This window comes from Amblyomma americanum, chromosome 1, assembly GCF_052857255.1.
Source record: "Amblyomma americanum isolate KBUSLIRL-KWMA chromosome 1, ASM5285725v1, whole genome shotgun sequence".
Lineage (NCBI taxonomy): Eukaryota > Metazoa > Arthropoda > Arachnida > Ixodida > Ixodidae > Amblyomma > Amblyomma americanum.
In genome coordinates, this window is record NC_135497.1 from 533,217,680 (window position 1) to 533,230,801 (window position 13,122).

The 13,122-nt window shown below is 47.6% G+C and overlaps 1 protein-coding gene and 1 pseudogene across 2 annotated transcripts in view; one reads left to right on the forward strand and one right to left on the reverse strand.

Annotated features, from left to right (window-relative positions):
• The window catches only part of Rab14 (RAS oncogene family member Rab14), a 76,121-nt gene that overhangs the window by 8,546 nt on the left and 54,453 nt on the right, over positions 1–13,122 (reverse strand). For both annotated transcript variants that reach the window (XM_077650993.1, XM_077650994.1), the window contains exon 7: positions 10,606–10,737. In XM_077650993.1, coding sequence (XP_077507119.1) covers positions 10,629–10,737 — 109 coding nt within the window. In that variant the 3' untranslated portion in view covers positions 10,606–10,628. The remainder of the gene's footprint in view (positions 1–10,605; positions 10,738–13,122) is intronic.
• LOC144107651 (uncharacterized) lies at positions 44–3,084 on the forward strand (annotated as a pseudogene).

The window sequence follows — 13,122 nt, forward strand, 5'->3', positions numbered from 1 at the left end:
TAATTCAGAAGTCATAAAACCTAAGCCCTGTCAGACAAAAAAATTCAGTTTCCAAAAGATCTGCTTTTTTTAGGCATATCCAGCCATTCATTGCACAGCAAGGCGGTCCTAGTAAATAAAAAATGACACTAAGTTGCACAGTAACCTTGAACGGCATTTATTTCTGAAAGTTTGATCGGAACATTTTTTTTTTTTTAAGAAAGAAAGAAGCTTTTTAAGTTGAGTCCTTTCGTTCTGCCCTGGTGTTGCATGCGGCTTGCTCTTCACTGCAGTGCAAGCTAGAGCGGACATCAACGACACACATAAGTAACGCTGCACGGTGCTCCAAGCAGATGCGCCCGACATTTTGGTATAGAAAGGTCCACTGGCATGTTTATTCACAGTTCGTCGCTTTAAACTCTTGAGTTGCCAAGTATAACGTTAAGGGGGGGGACGCGGCCCTTGAAAACCGAAAAATCGCGAAAAAGTCGATTTTTGGAAAAGTGAATATTCTGACAGTTTGTGTCATAAACTACCTGTTCTGCAAATATCAACGCCTAATTCGTCGTGAAAGTACTTCAAATTAAATATCGAACAAGCCGCGGCAGCCGCTGAGCTGCGAGAAAGCGCCGAAAATACCCCAACTTCGAGCGCATGCCGTTTCTCAGCCAGCGAACCGAGCGCCGCCATCTTGGTTTTGTTTTGTTCGTGAATTCTTGCTCTTTTTTTTGCCTCCTCCGACGACTGCGGTGGCAGCATGGTGGAAGCGTGGCTCGCTTGTGATTGGGGCCCTCAAAGCGCCTTTCGAGCTTCCCGCGTTTGAAATGCGAGGCTGTGATTGGGCGAAGGGCGCGCTCCTCGAGAACGCGGGGGATCGCGCGGCCGCTATTGGCTGCTGCACGCGCTGACGAGGCGGTCCCCTTTCGGCGGCGGCCGGCGCATCGTCTGCACTGGCCGCCATGGCTCTTTCCTTTTCTCGTTGTTGGCGGTCTTTGTGGTTTGTACGCTCTCTTCACATTTCGCCAGGTTTGTGTTCGCTGTTGTCACCGTCTTTACGATATCTCGCCGTGCCGTCCGAACAGTTTCCTGCAGACTGTTGCACGGTCAGTCACGATGCGTCCAACAAAGCGAAAGACGCTACACGCGTTTGGTGCGCAGAAGCGTGCTATGAAGTTGATTCGTGCGGCGAAGCGTGCCACCAACAGCCACTGTGTCGATGCTTCCAGCCGCATAGCTTCTGCTACATCGCTACCAGACAGTGATTGCGTCGCCGCTTTCAGCGACGTACCAGCAGCTTCTTCGGTGCAAGAAAGCGTTGCTTCGGGCACGCCTTCTGTACCGAACTCTTCAACCTTGGCGATTGCGGCCTCCAGCTCCGGTCTGGAATCTACCCCGAAGCGCGACGTCGCGCGCCGTTCACTTGGAAACGCATTTCCTGACGCGCGAGGAGATCGAGGCAGTGGTGCACAACGTGCTGTTGTTCAAGAAAGACTTGGCGCCAGCCATGCCAGCGACACAACGGAAGTTTGAAGCGATGACGCCCGATCCCAGATCTGCCCCCGCTACAAGTGAAGGTGCGAAACTTTGCCTTGTGCAAATGGATACCCTAAGCGACCTGCTCTCTAGCACCTTGTGCAAGCATTGCCTTGCGCCCGGGTTGACCGTTCAAGAAGGCACCCAGCTTGGACTGGCAACAAAGCTTGAACTGATGTGCCCACATTGTGGGATGGTTGCAAGCTCATGGAACTCCCAACGCCAGAATGAAGCAATGGCCTTTGAAGAGAACATATGAGCCGTTATGGCAATGAAGCAGATTGGCAAGGGCCAGACAGCTCACAACGACTTCTGGGCAACGATGAATGTATCTCAAAGAGGGCTTCATCATAGCACATTCCAGAAGCACCTGAAGAAGACATTCAGGGACAGAGAGATCCAGTGCATGCACAAGTTCTACGCCGAATCAGCTGCTGCAGTGAAGGAGGTCTACAAGGAGATGGACCCAAGCTTTTGCAGAGACATCACTGTAGCATATGATGGAACTTGGCATAAGCGTGGCCACACATCCCACATTGGAGTTGGGGCGGTGATTGAGTACCATACAGGCCTCATCATGGATGCTGTGGTTCTGTCTAACCAGTGCCTTGGTTGTCAAGTAGGACCACAACCTGGAGAAGCAGGTTACTCAAGCTGGCATGAGCGTCATGTTTTCCAGAAAAACACTGATGCTAAATCCGGGAGGATGGAAGTAGAAGCAGCTTTGATTCTTTTCAACCGTTCAGTCTCAAAGCACAACCTGCGTTACACAACGCTTGTTTCTGATGGAGACAGCGCCACCTTCTCAGCCCTTGTGGAAGAGAACGTCTACGGACTAGTCCCCATTGTTAAAGAAGAGTGCCTCAACCATGTCCAAAAGAGGATGGGCACGGCACTGCGGAACCTTGTGCAAAAAAGTGAAAAGTCACTGGGAGTGAAGGGTAGGCTGACAAAGGCTCTCATAGATAAACTGACAGACTATTATGGCTGGGCCCTGAGAAACAACTCCAACGATGTGGCTGCAATGCAGCGTGTAGTGATGGAATCGTACTACCATGTCACATCAACTGAAGAGAAGCCTCGCCATGACTTCTGCCCAGAGGGTGCCAACTCGTGGTGCCGTCATAAGGTTGCCGAGGCAAGTGATTCACCACAGCCAAAGCACAAGTACAGCCTTCCAGGCTACGTTACTGAGGCTATGCTGCCTGTTTACCAGCGCCACTCGCAGGCTTCTCTTCTGCAACGCTGCCTGGGTGCAAAGACGCAAAATGCGTCCGAGTCTTTCCACTCTGTCCTATGGTCCCTGACGCCAAAGGAGCAGCACGCGTCTTTGCTGTGCAGACAGTACTGCATGAAGCAGTGATGAGCTATAATGCTGGATGTCAAAGGGCCACCAAAGAAATCTCGGAGTCAGTGGGACTCTCACCTGGCCACCTAGCCATCCAGCGAGCTGCAGAAAAAGATGCCCTGCGCATGGACAAGGCCGAGAAAAGGAATCAGGTGAAGAATGAGAGGCGGCAAAGGAAAAAAGTGCGCAAGGACACCACCAGCTATTCTGCAGGGTCATTTTAGACCTAGGAAAAGGTTTTAAACTTTCTCGAGGGCCATGTTTAGAAATTACTTTTTTCCTGGTGTGACTGCTCATTCTGACTGCATTTCGGGAACCACTTATCGGATTTCCATGGGTTTTTTTTTTATTTCGTACCTGAATAAATTTCTGAGGGCAAGACAAGCCCACTTTTTCAAGTTAATGTATCTGAAATTTGTCATAAGCAATTAAAATTTGCCTAATGAAGGTCTAATTAGTGACACTAAATTCAGTGCTGCGGTAAAATTTTTCAGCAAGGAAATTCAGCAAAGGGGCCTTGTCTTGCCCTGCAGTACCTATCTAGCAATAACCATAATGAATTTCACAGTGACAGCGCTGTTTTCAAATTCTCCAGGCCTGGAATAAGGGACCTATGTGAACCATTTTGATATACTCCCGTAACTTTAGAACCAGTGTGCACAGCTTCATGAAAAGGTATTTCTTCAAATGTTTGTGTTCTGAGCCCACCCTAAAAATTTCATTCAGATATCTCAAGAAACAAGAAAGCTGGTGTTCTCGCGACCTTTGAGGGCTGTTTTCTCAGAATGTATTTTTTGCCTGGCGTGGCTGCTCATTCTGGCTGCTGCTCGGGAACTGCTTATAGGATTTCCATGGGTTTTTTTTATTCCGTACCTGAATAAATTTCTGAGGGCAAGACAAGCCCGCTTTTTCAAGTTATTGTGTCTGAAATTTGTCACAAGCAATTAAAATTTGCCTAATGAAGGTCTAATTGGCAACACAAAATTCAGTGCTGTGCTAAACTTTTCCAGCAAGGAAATTTAGAAAAAGGGGTCTGTCTTGCCCTGGGGCACTTATCCAGGAATGACCCCAATGAGTTTCACAGTGCCAACACTATTTTCAAATTCTCCAGGCCTGGAATAAGCGACCTATGTGAACCACACTGATATACTCCTGTAACTTGAGAACCGGTGCCCACAGCTACATGAAACTTGGTAGTTCTTCAAATGGTTATGCTGTAAGCCTACCCTGAAAATTTCATTCAGATATATCAAGAAACAAAAAAAGTTGGTGTTCAAGGGTAGCCTCCCCCTTAAAGGGAAACTGCAGAGGTTTTAAAATTCAATGAGCTAAAAGGGGTCGAATGTGTGAAACTTGCAGGGAAAGCATGAGAAGTCCTTTTGAGCGAGCATTTTTAATCACCATTTAAATCGCAACGGCCTTCAATGTTCTCCGCAGCGCAAAACGCCAAGCGGGGGTGCACGACGACGTCACACCGAACGCAAAGCCCACCTAGCATTGTATGGCAGCATCCGACGATGCACGGCAGAGCATGGTTCGTGGCAACAGAAGTTTGAAATCTTACAGTCTGTGACGTCACATCGAGCTTCTCCGCACACCTCTGGTGCTGTGAGGAGAAGCCTAAGCTTTAATTGTAGATACGTCAACATTTAAATGTTGGCGCAAAAAACTTGCCATGCCTTACCTACAGCCTATACAGATTTGAATCCTTGAATATCCGAAACTTTTGCAAAGTGGTGCAGTTGCCCTTTAAGCTCAGCATGCACCATTGATAAATAAAGGATTGATGTGGTGAAACCCGCATATCCCCTTCAGGCGCCAATTTAATCTTTTGAAAGGAAAATACTTGCATAAATGATGATCAGTAGACTAAGCAGAAGTGATGTGCAAAAATTTATGCAAAAATATTAAGATTTAAGCATATTTTATTTGCGTCCACATTTGTGGACATGGCGCCTTAAACCTGATACATGAACGTAAACACTGCTACATTTGCTTGCGTTTTCTAACTGATCGTTAGACATCATTAAATGTTTAGGTGTGAGAATATACGTTTCAGGAAATTAATCTGTAATTCATGACTTATAAAACAGATAAAAGCATTCATTCTGTGACGACAGGCAGAGGAAAATTTAGTATTTCGAGCACCAAACGTGTGCAGATGTGCAGCCTTCACGCTGGCACCGTTGCGTAATTAACCTGTTCAGAAGTTGTGGCCAATGGTTGCTTCCATCGTAAGTAATGCTTCAAGTCCAGGTGCATCGAAGGGGTCCCGAGCTATCTGAGCACAGTTGGAAAGGGAGAGAGAGATAGCATCTTGCGGCGTGTTTTACACTTGGTTTTTTTCCAAAATGAAAAATCATTTTAAAGGTCTGTTTGTTTCAGGTCAAAATGTCCCCTCACTCTACCAATGTGCCGATTGTTTTGTAGCCTTTTAGCTGAGCGACCAGATCTGAACTGACCATGGTGTGAGGGCACGGGTTCCCCTTTTTCATCCCCCCTTGTGTAGTGCTGCCAATTTGTCTTTTTCTCCGTCTCGGGTATCATACAAAATGCAATGATTCTTGCGAAAACCATCGCAGCGAAATTTTCAGAACGATAAGAGAAAAAAATGTTGTGACCGTCACTGAAAATGGTTGCTTCATTCGGATTCATGCATTGCACAATCAAGCACAGGCCTAAGCCCCTCCTAGACCTCCCTGTCTTTAAGCACTGGTCATAGCGCGCTGTGTTTGTCGGCAGAGGCTCAGCTAAGTGGCGATTGTTCGCGACCATTTGCGGGCCTTCATTGCTCGGTCGGCCACACTTCTTTGGAGGTACCTCTCCATCGGCTATATTCATGAAAACGCTTCAGCGTTGGAGTCATCCAACGTTCTCTTTTTCCAAGCATAGTTTTCAACGCCCGTAAGCAGTAAGCCTATTTCGTACCATACATGCACAAAAAAAAAAACGCGTTATGGGGAGAAAACGCCACTTTGATGTTTTCGGCATTAAGGCGCCATGTCCACATCTGCGGACGCGCCACTTTTTCTTCGTCTATGACTTTTTATTTCACTTTTTCTTCGTCTACTATGATGAAAATTATTGTGCCGTTTCTACATTAATCTATCGACACATTCTGATCGCTAAATTGAGTAATTTGCGATTATTTGTAAAGATAGAATGCAAAAAGTAAAGCTATTTACTCGTCCCTCTAAAAAACGACGTGATGCACATATCTTCTTTTTTTTTACAATGTATTTCGCTGTAGCTGTGCAAGATATAGCGCCACAAAGTGGACTGAGAGGGTCAAAATGCAGTAAAATCTCGTTACTACGAATATCAGATTAACGAATTTTTCAGATTTACGAATTTTTTTTAAATCCCCGCCAAAATGCCTATATTTTCAATGTAAAAAACTTTCAGTACTACGAATTTCAGATTACCGAATATTTCAGAATAACGTATGCAATTTAATCTCGCAATCGTTGCAAGACGCTTCGTTATTACGAAGTTTCGTCGAAGTTTCCTACCAAATCCCTGAAGATGACGCCTATCATCATCATCCGAAGCAGCAGCTACGCGCTGGGGAACCCATTGCAACGGATACAGCCCCAGCGGCATCGACATCAACTCGAGTGTCGCGTTGAATGAATATAGGCTAGGCGGCGCAAGCTGCCGCCCGATACAAAAGGTAAGGCCATTATCATCCATCCATCATTCAGCGTGTGGTCGCATACGGCGCCGTAGTCGTAAGCCTATTGAACGCAGTGTCACCACGTTGACAGCGAACGGTACGACCTGCAAAGTTATCGGCGCTGTGATTGTGTTGTGCATTAGCTTTGCTGACAATGAGTTCTCCTGGCCCCCGCGTTAAAAAGAAGCGACGCCAGTTTTCGCTTAAAGAAAAAGTGGACATTGTGTCGCAGCTGAATGCTGGAAAAAAGCAAGTGGACTTGTGCAGGGAGCTTGACATAACGCCGTCAACAATAACAACCATGCTCAAAGATTGGGGCAAGATCATAAAACTACATTGAGAGTCGCAGCTGGCTCCCTCATGAAAACGTCTGCGGCTGGGCAACTACCGTGGACAGCGACTTTCGAATTATGTGGCCAGTGACAGCACGGCGGCTACATCCGCGGAGCTCACCACCGAAGACATCGTGAATCAAGTGCATGAGCAAGAAGAATGTAGCAGCGACGAAGACGATGCCGACACTGGATCAGCGCACGAAGAGGAAGAGATTGTTTCCGGCTCGGATGTCCTAGTCTTTCTAGAGAAGACCCGATCATTCCTCGGGCGCTGCAAAGATGTCCCCGATGACGTGCACAGGAAGGTCGAGGATGTGGAGGTGTTCGTCCTGCAGCGCTTGTCGTCTACTCGCCAGAAGAAGATAACAGACTTCTTCAAGCAATAAATTGTAGTTAAACTGTGCCCAGCGTTATCGTTTATTATTTACTTACCAACACGTAAATCTGCTGCAAAGGTACGTAATTTTAGTTCTTGTGATGTATTACTGACATGAAAATAATGGTTTTCCAGTACTACGATATTTCAAAATAACAAATTCGATTCGGCGGTCCCGTGAAGTTTGTTGTAACGAGATTCTACTGTGGTAAGAGCGCGGTATTTAAAGGAGGAAATTCGCCTTGTGTGCGAAAATATGAGGAGGCTTAGGTCTTCAATGGTAGCGCTCTTGCAAACCGCCCTGTGAATGCAGCTTCATTTTCTTGAATACAGTGGAACCCCGTTCATACGTTTTTCACCGGACCGCGAAAAAAAAACGTAACAGCCGGGAAAACGCAACAGTGAGGAAAGGTCCGAAAATTAATGGAAACAGTGCAGCTTTGCCTTGAAACAATTTATTTCAACATCAAGTGAGCTTAGGTCTTAAAAAAATCGAGAATGGTCAATTGCCGTTTTTTCCGCTCACTGGAAAACACCACGCGTTTCTCGATGACCTGGAAAGCCGCATTGCTCTCAGCGTCGCTTTGAGGTGCGACGTACCTGCGGAGGAGGTCCAGAGCCGCGACGGCTTCTCCAAAGCTCGGGTCCGCAAACTCCCCGGAATCATGCGGCTCGTGCTCCTCGTCGTCATCACAGTCTGAGGCTTCACTCGCGACCGAGTCTGCAACGGTCTCGGCGATACTCTGACACTCGGACGTCACGACAGCAGCATCCACGGCGACGTAGTCATCATACGTGACTCCCGTGGCACCCAGCGCATTCAAAGCTTCACTCAGCTCTTGATCATGAGAGGCTGCTTCCGTCTCTTCAGCTTCCGTGGCAGTTTCCTCTCCGCCGTCCATGCGAAAGCCACACCGCGCGAAGCAGTGCTGTGCAGTTGACGCGCTCACTGCAGTCCACGCTGAAGCGACGTAGTGCATAGCGTCCAGTATTGAAACGACCGTAGGCTGCTGTCCGCGATCAATACGCGCCAGACAGCGCTTTACGATGGACTTCCTGTACGAGTGCTTTAAGTTCTTTATGACGCCGGCATCCAACGGCTGCAAGTGGCTTGTAGTGTTTGCAGGAAAAAAAACAAACTTAACGTTCCGAAGAAACGACGGATCTCTCGGGTGGGCAGCACAATTGTCCAGAAAAAGGACAACACTCCTGCACTGGGAGCCCATCTTGTTGTCGAAGTAACGAAGAAATTCCTCGAACAAAGAACCCGTCATCCATGCACGACTGTTGTTTCTATAGTGACATGGCAGCAGGCGAATGTTCTTTAAGCACCGTGGGTTTCGGTATTTTCCAATTACCCATGGCTTCAGCTTCTCCGAGTCATCCATGTTGCAGCAAAGGAGCACCGTCAATCGTTCTTTGCTGCATTTGCCTCCGTGGCATGCTTCGCCCTTCAGGCTTAACGACTTGGATGGCTGCACACGAAAGAAAAGACCCGTTTCATCGGCATTGTAACTGTTAAGAGGCTCATACCCCTCAATTATGGCAGATAGTGTGGCCTTCCAATCGTCGACTGTTTCCAAGTTTACACTTGCTGCTTCCCCGGATACCGTCTTATACGCGATGCCGTGCCTCTTCCGGAAACGTTCGATCCAGCCATTTGACGCCGCAAAGTCACTGATGCCCAGTCGGTCGGCTATTTCCATCGCCTTCTCGCGCAAAATGCTGCCGTCGAAGTTAACACCGGCAGCGCGAGCTTGTTTAAACCAAGTAAGAAGCGACTCGTCGAGGTTTCCATACTTGGCGCCACGAGCCTGCTTAGCTTTCGGGTCGAAGAGCGCAGCATTCCCTTGTATCTCGGCACGCTTCGAGACTATGCTGTTAAGCGTCGAGGGTGGCAGACCAAGATCCTTGGCGATGTCGACTCTTTTCCGCGCTGGCTGCCTGTCGACTATGTTGAGAACATCCAGCTTTTCCTCGAGGGAAAGCGCCTTGCGCTTGCGCGATGCCATCAAAGGACGACGAATCGCTCGCGGTGTTAGCGAGGCCCGACGAGGCGTAGGCAGCGTAGGTGTTGACGGGAGGACACGGACGACTCGGACGGGTTGAACCCCACAAACAAGAAAGACTGGATTAGCGAGGCCTGACGAGGCGTAGGCAGCGTAGCTGTTGACGGAAGGACACGGACGACTTGGATGGGTTGAACCGCACAAACAAGAAAGACTGGATTTACTCGCTTCGGCTGACGAGGCAGTGGCCATCTGGTGGCAATCTCTCCAACTCGTGTGCGGCTTTTTATGGCCTCCGAGATAACCCACACGCGTGCAAGGGGATGATCTCGGAGGCCATGGTCTTGTAGCCAATTCCGTAGCCAAGCCTGGCCAAAACTCGTCAAAATGGCGGTTGGCGCGCGTTGCCTGGCCAGGTTCGGGGTGCCGGGTTGCGACGTATCATGCGGGAACGTTTTCACAGCTACAACGTAACAGCGGGGTACCCAATACATTGGATCCTATAGGAGGTATGCCGGAACCGGACGAAAACGACGTAACAGCCGGGAAAACGCAGCAGTGAGGAACGTAACAGCGGGGTTCTACTGCAATTTCTTGGGCCACCCAGAGGGCTAAGACAAGGCTGATAGTTTTCTGAGCCCATGTGCATAGCACATAGGGGGTTTGTATTTTACCTTTGTACGGCCTCTGAATACTTTGTGTTGTTGTCAAGCACTCCCAGTGCCGTCGCGAGCTCTTATGCCATGCTAGGTGGTGAAAAATTCTATTCCGCAACATTGCGGTTTTAACTCCAAGTGCTCAGACTGCAAAGTGCACTTCCCAACCGAAGGACAGCTGGAGATTCGATCAAAAGCGGCACCTGCATTTGATAGTGCTCCTCACAGCTGCAGGGAGAGGAGCATGGCTGCAGCAATCTTGGTCTGCATCTCCAGTTACCGTGCAGGGTATCACGATGCTCCTGCCATGCGGCCCCACCTTATTTTTATTTTTTGTAACTGTGCCCTTCAGCAGATTTGTGTATTGATGAAGCTGGCAGCATCCAAGTCCAGCGCATCATTGTGTTCTAGGAGTAGAGCGCTGGTTCAGTGTATATTAGCAGTCGGCGGCGAAGTGTGATGCAGTGAACAGCAACCACGGAACGACACCGAGGCTGGATCAGTTTGTGTGGAATGACCCTGCAGAATTCCGTTTTCCCGACATTTCACTGATTTCTCCAGTGTACAATTTCCCTCATTAATCCCGGCTGCTAGACACCCTGTGCACTGTGCTTGGATATGTATAGGCGAGCAGAGGGTGCACAGGCCGACCCGGACTGCCCTTGCGCTGGAAGGAGTAGCCACAACACTCACCCGTGGAGAGAAGCGGGGTTCTCCTAACAGCCACAGGCCTCCTTGTCTGCGGTGGCCTCGCTCGTCAGGCTCGTCGTGGTCCGTGTCTGCGGTTTATGCTGCACGCCAGACTCGGCAGCATTCAGGTCCAGGCTGGCCATGACATACATACAACCGATGAGTGAATGATGACAGGGGCCAAATTCGAACCAATTTGGTGACTACCACACATTCCACCCTGTCTAGTACAAACTTCAACAGTATGACCTGTCCCTCATTGGTCTTTGCCCGAAGTAACCAGGCTACATGGGTTTGCTTCTCGGCAGTACACTGGAGCCTTTCCCTAAAGATTAAACTTGCTTTGTTTGAAGGGTTCCACTGTACAACTGAGTAGCAAACCATGCCAGCCTTGTTACTTTTGGTAAAGCTTTATTAAACTTTACTGGTTTTTGTTCAAAAACCGTGAAAAAGGAAGACCATTCACAAATGCAACACCATTGCATTCACATGCATCAAGGTCACCGCAAGTCTTCCCTGCTTAAAGGACAACAGACACCAAATTTTTGCTCGAAAACTATGCGTTAGACATTGGTATACATGGAGCACCCCGTGGTATTCGCCTACAACCGCTAAATAATTTGTAACTGATTTTCTTCTTGACACTGTTTTGGTTTCGGTTTCATCAACCAAATGATGGCTGTAAAGTGTAGTTGAACTTTAGGTCACATGAGGCATAAAAAAAAACTGCAATATGTATTGTAATTCTAGCTCTAGAAACAGGCTGGTTTAAGTGCTGTAGTGAGTTAAAACTATGTATCAGCATTTAAACTGCAGTTTTTCCATGCCTCACGTGACCTAAAGTTCAACTGCACATCAACGCCATCGTTCAGTAGATGAAACGAAACAGCACGATAGAAGAAATTCAATTATAAACTATTTAGCGATCGTAGGTGAATACCATGCAGTGTTTCATGTATTCTAATGTCTTAAACATCACCTTAAAGAAGAAAATATGCAATAAAATTAGGTTTCCATAGTCCTTTAAAGGGGCCCTGGAACACCTGAGGAGAGTACATAAACTCAATCATTACATTTTGTTGTCATGAACACCTGAGCCAAAACGCAGCACAGCACCCACAATGCTGCCCTTTCCTGCGACATTTTCATGCTCACACCCTCCTCCATCTCACCCGTCTGCGTATGTTATTCTTTCAGACGACAGGCAGCTACCATGGCCACAGCTGCCTTACTCCGCAGGTCAACCCCATGGGGAATTCCCGCATGCGTCACCAGCCGGCAGAGTGGCGACCTTTTAGCACGCAAAATGTGACGAGAGGAGAAAGAAAAGAGCAAAAACACTGAAACTAAACTTCTGACTACGGATAACTCGGCTTCAAACAAACACATTAAAAAAATTCTTGCTGGAGGATATCCGGGGAGCAGTGTCCTTTAATATCCCAGGCATACCGCAACTTTATTGAGAGCACAACCTGACACTGACGCCGACCCGATCACAACACCAATGATTAGCCAACCGACGACACCAACACAAACGGCGGCCAGATGTCTTTGCAGTGTGACAAGCTTTGAGACCGGAGACCCCGCCAAAGCCAGTCTGCCAACTGTCAGCAGCCAGGTTTTTGTGAGACTGGCCACCATACGTTTCAGCACTCATATAAAAATTAAGAGTATAATTGCTGCCTACACTTCAGTGTGGACTGTGGCGTGTGTTGAAGCAGTGACCCTAACCGTGGCAGCCTGGCATATTTGTTGGATTGTGTTGGGTTTTATGGCACATAAGGAGCTGAGGTTATCATGTGATGAATGCAGGATTAAAAAAAAGTCTGCTGAATTAACTGAACAATAATTTGTCAAATCTATAATTTAAGACCTTCGGTTTCTTTAAGAACCTATAACATGCACCAGATCAAGCGCATTTTAACCTAAACCTAGCACCGGGTGAAAAGGGATGTGGTCGTTGTAGAATACAGTAAATTAGTATTTGCGGTTTTGAGCTCGTCTCAACATCTTCCACAAAGAGGTTTGTCTTCTTTCATCAGCAAGAAGTTGTGTCACGTGTGTGTGTGTGTGCACGTGCATGCGTGCATGCATGCGTGTGTCATGCAAAGACATCTTCAATGAAACGTTCTTAGTGCCTGCATGACTTCCATTCTCCCAAGACTAGATTTACGAAGTATAGTTGGTTGTTCAGTTCATTATCCTTCAGCCATTTAGTGTGTATTAACTTCATGCAGTCTTAATGAGGCACGTTCACAGTTGAACGCTTTGAGCAGTGTATTAACTTCATGCAGTCTTAATGAGGCGCATTCACAGTTCAACGCTTTGAGCTCGTGCAGCACATGGGTCTACTTTCTCGTGCCAACATGGTTTCGGACCCAGCAGAATCTTATATGTACTTGTGTTGTGGTTTTTTCTATGTTGTGTATGATGCTTTCAACTAAGGGTTCAACTGCATTACTTGACTAGCGCTGTGAGTAGGCTACAATTTTGCTCTACTATCTACTATTTTGCTCACAG